This window comes from Phalacrocorax carbo, chromosome 6 (genome assembly GCF_963921805.1).
Source record: "Phalacrocorax carbo chromosome 6, bPhaCar2.1, whole genome shotgun sequence".
In the NCBI taxonomy this organism is placed as follows: Eukaryota; Metazoa; Chordata; class Aves; order Suliformes; family Phalacrocoracidae; genus Phalacrocorax; species Phalacrocorax carbo.
Window position 1 is genome coordinate 8,892,609 of NC_087518.1, and position 8,217 is coordinate 8,900,825.

General features: G+C 44.8%; 1 protein-coding gene across 1 annotated transcript; it reads right to left on the reverse strand.

The window, feature by feature from the left end:
• Window positions 1–1,227: 1,227 nt before the first annotated feature.
• On the reverse strand, window positions 1,228–4,277 carry SNTN (sentan, cilia apical structure protein). Its single transcript, XM_064455715.1, has 4 exons — window positions 4,171–4,277; window positions 3,508–3,542; window positions 2,594–2,733; window positions 1,228–1,386 (listed from the first exon to the last, which is right to left on the reverse strand). Exons 1-4 carry the CDS (start codon window positions 4,275–4,277, stop codon window positions 1,228–1,230), a joined length of 441 nt encoding a protein of 146 aa, XP_064311785.1.
• Between the last annotated feature and the right edge of the window lie 3,940 nt (window positions 4,278–8,217).

The window sequence follows — 8,217 nt, forward strand, 5'->3', positions numbered from 1 at the left end:
TCTTTTAATACCAAAGGTTTTGATCCCTTGCTGTTTAAAAATTATGCACTGAAGCTAAATCATTCTTGTCTTCTCCTTTCCAGACAAGGAAGAAGAGAAAATGAAAAGGGTTGCAATGTTTTGCTGGCTCACTCATCTTAACTGTCTTGGTGGAGGGTTGTAAAATTCTTACAGAGGATGTTCTGTTCCTGTGGTGTGAGACTGCTTTTTGTGCCCCAAAGGGATGTCACTGTAGGCTAAATGTTGGCTCTGAGCCAGGACCTTATAGATAGGAATCAAAACAAAGATCAGGCCCATGAGCATTTAATACTGAGGCTCTGGCCCTAATCAAGCCCATGGCTGGGTATCCAATATCGTTCGGCCCCCGTACAAACCCTTTATTGGCCACCCTTTTTCCCCACCATCCCTAGCCCAGACCACCTCTTAGCTTATCTGGTTTCTCCTCTTCACAGTTTCATAAAACAACAGACTCTCAGCTGACTGACATGTTTAACTAAGTCATCCTTTTGGTCACACAAACACAGCACTGCCAAAGATGTGTTGCAAAGGCTGGCCTTGAAATATCTTCCATAGTGCTCACTCAGTGAAGATGTCAGCTGGAAGAAAAAATAAAAATAAATAAATGCTCCTTTCAGAAGGGTTAATGGTAGGTCAGAAACCATGCAGGCTAACGTCAACGTTTACCAAAGGCTGCAACAGATTTACCAAATCACTGCCAATTGTGAAACCCATCACTGGGATCATTCTGCTCAGGGCTGAAGCACCCTGGGAGAGCCCTGGGAAGCTGACGGGCCATGCCATCCATGCTGCTCCCCTGAAGGGAGATGGAGCTGCACATTTTTGCAGCAGTGTCCCCATCATCTCCCCACAATAGTATGGGAAATGATGGAGAGGCCTGGGAGAGCATGGGCTGTCTTGCCCTGGCATTAAGCTGGGCTGGGGGGTCCACCCAGCTGCTAACTGGTGTTGGGGCCTCGGGACCCACCAAGGGCCAGTCAGTACATCCTGCCAGAGCACATACATAGTGGACATGAAGCCCTGAGCACCGACATTTCACTCCACAGACTGTTTCCACAAAGGAGTGAGTTCAGCCAGGTTTGGACAATACTTTATTCCATTTAAAAGGGACCAGCACAGGGTATCCAGGCAGTCGCTGTTATCTCTGTGTATGATTCACTCCTGCTTTCCTTATAAAGTGCCAGCCCATTTCTTCCTTTAAAGCACTGATCATTTTGTGGTTTTCACATTTTTGATCTCCTGCAGCAGGTCAGACATTAGAGTGAGACTGACTAACAAGATCATGAAATCTTCAAAATCAATTTTGTTCTCCGACTCCTCATCCAGGGCAGAAATAATTTCCTGATATTTTGGTTTGTTTTCTTGGCCCTAGGGAGAATTTTAAATGAAAAAAATAAATTAAGCATGAAGTTCCTTTTTTATTGCATCATAAAAAGAAAGAGTGACACGTATGCAAAAAATTATGTATTTTTCTACCTTCCCATCCAGGTTTTTATGTCCACATTCACATCAGTTTTTCTAAAGGTATCCCAAGAAACTCAAACAGAAATATTACTGCAGTCAGATGGGAGAACAACCAGTCCCTAAAGTTTCCACCTGAATCCAGAACACGCCCTTTAAAAGACACCTAGTCATGACTGAAAATATGGCAGAGCTGATGATGTAGTTGGTAACTGCTGGGAAAAAAATGGAGTCCTATGTCTTGACAAAACCAGGGAGAAGAAACAACCAACCAACCAACCCTCCTAACCTTAATATTCAAGACAGGTCCTCAAGTATATACTGTGAAGGTCTCAGAAACTGTTGTTTTTACAGACATTAATTCAGTAGCTGCTATTCTCTGCCCTGTTGGATTTTACTGTTGGAATGGAAGGGATTGTTAAAATTTTGTATTATGGCTGTTATTCATATTTCCTTTTGAAAAAAATAGAGTTGCAGGATATTTTTTTAGCTTAGTAATCTTCAAAACATTGCATGATTCCAAATTTGATTGGCTATTGATATTTTCAAGACCTTTTCCATAAAGTGTCTTGTTTCTAATTTGGTACTAGTTCCTCCTCCCCAACCAGTCAGGTGATTTTGTTAGTCTTGGAAGCAGAGGTGTTATCAAGAATGTCTTTATTCTTCTCTCATTTACTTAGTTGAGCTCTTTTTACTAGTCCTACATAGTTTTCTCTACCACTTCATAAAACTGTTTTGGTTTTTTATTTTTGTTTAGGGAGGGGAAAAAAATTCTGTAAGAAGCTTACAGCCACAAGTGCCAATATAGCTTTTTTTCACCATACCTGGGTGCCACTGACACCCCAGGTGGGTGACTGATGGAGAGGTGCTTTCTGCTCCCTTTCTTCCCACCAGCAACCCCAGTGCATGCAGCTCTGCAGCACGGGGCTGGCTCTCCTGGTACTCGGTCAGTGCTCCGGCAAACTACCAAATGCCTTGTTAAACGCAATGGCTTTCTTCTCTTCATAAATACAGTCTGTTGTCATCATGTGACAGAGCCTGAGGTGCCATTCCTGCAGCCAAAGCATCTGGCCAGTGCCAGCCCAACGCCACCCACTCACCTGAACCTCCTCACCTGTATGAAACCCCAAATCTGGGTTTGCAGCAAGCTTTTGGTTTCAGCTTTGCTGAGCTTGCCCTCGAGGTCAGCAGAGTAGTTATACACCAAAGCCACGGTAGCAAAAGCTTTTTCAAGGTCTGAGACTTTTTCTAGAGCTGGGGGAAGGGGGAAAAGTTACCAACCTATCAGAAAAAGTGGTATTTGAGATTTAATTGAAAGGAATCTGTCAGAACCATCCTGAGTGGGTGGAAATCTGTGTAGTTTCATTAAAGTTAATGAGGCTGAAACTGTTTATACTCACAGAGGACCTGGCCCAGATTTTATTTGGAGTGGGCCAGCAACATGGAATCACACCCCAAAAGGATGCTTTCAATTGGAGCTGGGGCAGTAATGCAGGGTGACATGCGAGATCCATCTGGTCTACCCCCACCCTGGGCATCCAGCAAGGACCTGCCATGCCATGGGGACAGGCCATGCTGGCCATCTCCTGGACACGTTTGGACTGCCAGGATCCTGTATTGGGGAAAATGTGGCCCATTTGGGAAGCCTGGCTGAAGAGAAATGCCCATGTCTGAGCATAAGCACTGCACCTCAGCATGACGGTATACTTGGGATTTTGGCTGGATTCATTCCCCTCCCCCCCCCCCCCCCCCGAGCCACATCCTAAAGAGTGCGCACTCACAGCCTTAGTTAGCATCAGGTACCACAGATGATTTGGGTTGTGATTTTTAATGGAAAGGCAAGCAGAAGAGGAGACGTAGATCAGTGTGGGAACACATTGCACAGGGACCCATGAGACCCTCTCGTCTTGCACTGGCTAAGGGTCTGCATGGCCTCTGCAGCTCTGCTACATCACCAGGGTTTACTGCACTTGTACTGTGGCCTTGGAAGACCTGAACCCCCAAGGGGCAACAAATAGGTCACCTTACCTTTTATTGATGCCAGCTGCTTGGCTATAGGTATGCTGGTAGTGAGAGAGGAGAGGCGTTAGCACCTGGTGAATTGTGTGTGTTCTATAGTTTCTCCATGACTGAACTTGCTCATTTCTATTTCATTTAATCCCCTGGGAACTCAGGGCTTCCCAAGGGAAACTGGCTTTCCTTCACAGTGGAAAGGAAAATAGCCTTTACAGGCAGCACACATCACACAGCTCCTAATTCTTCACCTAAGCAAGTAACCTGGAGTTGTTATTAAAGGTGCTTATTAAATCATTTTAAGAGAGGGACATTGCAGAATCCTTCAACTAATTTCTTCAGAATGTGAAAGAGCTCCAGGAAGTTTCTCAGTTTTAAGCCCACCCCCAGGGAAGGGCAGAGGGGTCTGTCATTCCCCCACTCACCAGTACTCCCCATTTGGAGCAGACGACTAGCTTTTATTTCCAGCAGGACTCACACCTGTGAGAAGTACTTCCCTGCTTTCTATTAAAACTTAAAGCCTGCTTACTTTTGCTAAAGTGCTGGAAACTAATTACAGCACAGACAACACACAGCAGAAGCATTTGCTTGTGATAAAGACAAACACATCCAGATAAAGAATGTCCAGGCTAGTGTCAGATCACCAGAGACGCAGCGAACGAAGTGATGACTTATCACCTGGGCATGCCTGCTGCAGCCAAAGGGCTTTTTTTGGTGGAAGCAGGAGCTACCTGATTGACCGAGTACTGCTTTGTGCTGGGAACGCTTGCTCTGCAGCCACACATCTTGAGGCCAAGATCTTTGTGATCTCTAAGCAACTTGAGTAATAGCAAACAGGTGAATTCAAGCACTGCCCTGTGAAAGCAGCCTGCTTGCAGCCATGTCCTATCAATAACATAAATGCTATCTGGTGATCACAGAGCCGGCTAAATACATCTGTCTAAAGCAGCCCCTGTAAGGCAGCACTGCTGGGTGGGCAAATAGCATGGCTTTTATTTTATGTGAGAATTTGACAGAAACAAATCAAACTAATGGAGCCTGAATCCTCTTAGATCTGTAGGGATGTAACTTTGCTTCAGGAATAACTAAGACGCTAAATCCATTCAGCTATACATATTATCATTTTAATGGGAAACTATTCTAGCGTGGGCTAATATAACTTGCCCCAAGCTATAAAGTGAGTTGTTCCTATAGACAGACTCAGAAACCAACTGTTTCCCAGTTCCTGACCTAGCATTTATCCTAGGTAAGCATGCTTGTGCTCTAATATTTATTCCCCCGGCACAGTGCAAAGAGGAGATCTGTTCTTACCCTGAAGCGCCTGCAAAGCAGCATCCAGCATGGAGCCTCTGCTTCGGTTTCTACCCAAACGGATAGCGCCTGCTTCCAAAAGCAGCTCAGAGCCATATGGCAGAGCAGTCGCGCATGAGAGGAGCTTGAAGGGCTCTGATGAACTTTGTTATTTATTGGCATGGATATCGCTATTAGAAAACACACAGCTTGTCACACTGCCTATCTCTGCGCATGGTGTCCTTTCTGCAGATCCTTTGCCTAGAGGTGTCTGGACAGGATAACTTCGACCTGAAAGACCAAGCGGCTGTTTTAAACCCAGGGCGGTCTGTTAGTAGGTAGTGACTTCAACTGCTTCATCCAGCTCATCATTCCTGGTGAAAGGATAAAACACTGTTGTTAAAACTACCCAGGATGAGACTTTATGTAACAGGACATGAGAAGGAGACTGCAACAGATGGCCTAGAGAATTAAAATGTTTTCTTCATTTAGTAGAAGCTAAATTACTGAAGGCTAATGAATAAGGATGTTCACCACCTTACTGTTCCTGGATTTTAATTATCTTTAAAAGCATGGGAAAAGAGAACCTTTAATTTTCCATCTAAGAGTGTCATTACTCAAACAATTCAGAGCCTTTTCTGAGAGGTTTAAGCTGTCTTAGATCTCTAGTGCGTTCTTTAGGACTGGCTCATGAATAAAACAGCCTGTAATTGCAATGACGCAGCCAAAACACATATAATCAATGCTCATTATCCCATCAATTAACACACTAAAATTAAACAAGAATTCAGGCTTAGTAATCTGCCATCAGCTAAAAAAAAAAGAGTCTTGATATCATGTTGAAGTGATAATTCCCTTTCACATCTGTTGAACCGTACAACAAGGCATGAAAAGCCTTACATGCCGGTTAATCCGCAGAATGGTAATGTTTGGTCTTAGCATCCAAGGTAAAAATGAGAGTGAGAAACAGACTCTGTTGCATGTTTATCAGCTACAGGCAGTGCTGTGAGCTCGCTGGCAAAGCCAGCCCTCTGTGTTTTGGGCTCTTTCCACCACAGATCAGATTTCAGCTCACAGGTTTTTTAATCTAACCAACTTCTGAGAGCCTGAGCTCTAGAACAGGTGATTTGCTTTGCTGCGGTAATAACAAGTTCAAGCAAGCCTGGGGTACGTTATCCCTCTAGGATATACTAATTAGCATATGCAGGAGCAGTAGTGCCTAATAGATAACGGGTACTGCAAGGATAACCCTTGCCTTTGCTGACGATCATCTTTGAAGACAGCAAGATTTTGGCTGCGTGTGTTGCTCGGTCAGCAAGGTATGCAGGGCGCCAAGCCATCTGCTCTGTATCTATTTTGATACACACTATTTATGTTTGAAATATCCAGGTGCTTTTATTGGTCAATTTTTAGATGTTTCACACTTTAACAATATTGTCTGTGCAAAATACGCAACCTGACACTTAAAACTGCAAGTCCTTTACAGGCAGTTCACTTAAAATAATTGTCACTGCAAAAAGCTGCAGTCTCCACTGCACTTTTGGTATTTTCCCAGAGTTTTCCCATTCTTTTAAGTACTTTCTGAAATTCAAGATGATGTACGTTGTGAAATACATGTGTGATGGAGCCCTGGCTCCCTTAGAGATGGCCCTGCAATGCTCGGCAGGGGCAGGCGTGGGCATGCCTGCGGCGGGCAGGCATAGCCGAGGGACAGAGCCACAAGGGAATACTTAAAACTGAAGATGCATTCACACCGTTAGCGACTCAGACTTTATTTCTCAGGTGAACTGTTCAGCAGCTGCAGGAGATGTGCTGCCAACTTGCACCCAGGGAGGTAGTAGCTTGATTTCTTTGTGACCAGAATATGGTCATTTTTATCTTACAGGATATGTGTATTTTTTTCCGTTTTCAAGACTGAGAAGCCCTCTGCTCCATCTTAACCCACAGCTACAGCCCTATACTATTTTTCTCTTGCTCCATCTCTTTGAAATCAATGACTTAATATAGGAAAAGATAGCAGAAGCAGCAGGTCTGATGTGCTCACTGCAGTTGGTCTCTCAACACCAGCCACAACCCGTGGTGCCCCTGCACTGTCCGTGCCCCTTCTGCTTGGGCAAGCGGGCTCAGCCCTGCTGGGGAATGATCTTCTTCTCTTCTGCATGGTGGTGTGCAAAGAGAAGACACAACCCAGCACAGGTTAAGGAGGGGATTTAACCAGCTCAAGGGATCAAGAGCTGTGCTGCTGCAGCAGGCAGTCTGCTTTGCACGACTAAGTTAGCTAATGGCCACTGACCCCTCTGGTCGCAGAGCCAAACTGGCTGCTGCTCACCAGCAGCTGGTTTGCCTGTGCTAACATACTGCTGAGCATCCAGAAAAAAATAATCAAAACCTGAACCCCTGCATTTATTCCACGAGACAGTGAATGTGGAGGATAAATAAAATCAAAGGGTGTTTCCTACCCATTTGTTTCTTCATCACCATGCCTTTTGGGGAGCGTGCTGCTGCTCCCATCTGTGCTGGGATGGCATAAGTGATGTGTTGTGTGTCCCAGGAACATCTGCCTCTTGGCCATCACTGTGGTGTTTTAAAATACCTTTTTGTAGCCAATTTGATTTCACTCAAGGGTGAAATCTGCACCAGTATTTATCTGCATCGGTTGTGCCAGGCACAGTTTGCCGACCGGTGCCTGATGGTTAACCTGTGACCAGTGCTCCTCCGGGTAATGCAAAACGCTGCCCCGCAGGGCACGCTCGGCGGGTCTGTGCAGGGGTTGGGGTGAGAAGGAAACCCTGGCTGGGAGGCATCGATGGGTCAGCCCGTCTCTCCTACCGCACACGTGGGAGATAACTCTGCCCAGCCTGGAATTTAGCTCAGGGGTCACAAATATTTAAAATATTTATGAATCCTAATGCTGAGACAGAGCAGGTAAAATGTTATTTAAGAAAAGCTGTTAGAATTGGTCTGTCTGCAGGGAGACGCGGTACAGCACTTTGGCCAAAATACGCTCATGCCTCATATGGGAGCAGCCAGGGAGCAGAGCGGCTGCGGGGATCCTCTGCGTGCAGGCACCCAACTCCCCCAGTTTCTTTGAAAAGCTGACGGATAAGGCATGAGCCCAACATTTTTGGTATGATATTCATTTTCAGAGGGAAGCCTGAAAATGCTATTACCAAGTAATTTTTCCTCTGAGAAATGTTTTATTATAGGACATTTAGACTTTAAAAAGGCAGTTAAGCTCATAAAAAAACCTAAAATCTTATTAAAGGACACAACAATAAAAATGTAAGAAAAGAAACTGGTAGCTAAATGCAACAAATGGGATGCCCCCTGGTCGATTATTAACATTTCATATCAAAATCCTAAGATCTTCATACTGAGGCTGTATGGCATTGACGAATGATGGGACAATCAGCACCAGATATTAATCCTAAAATA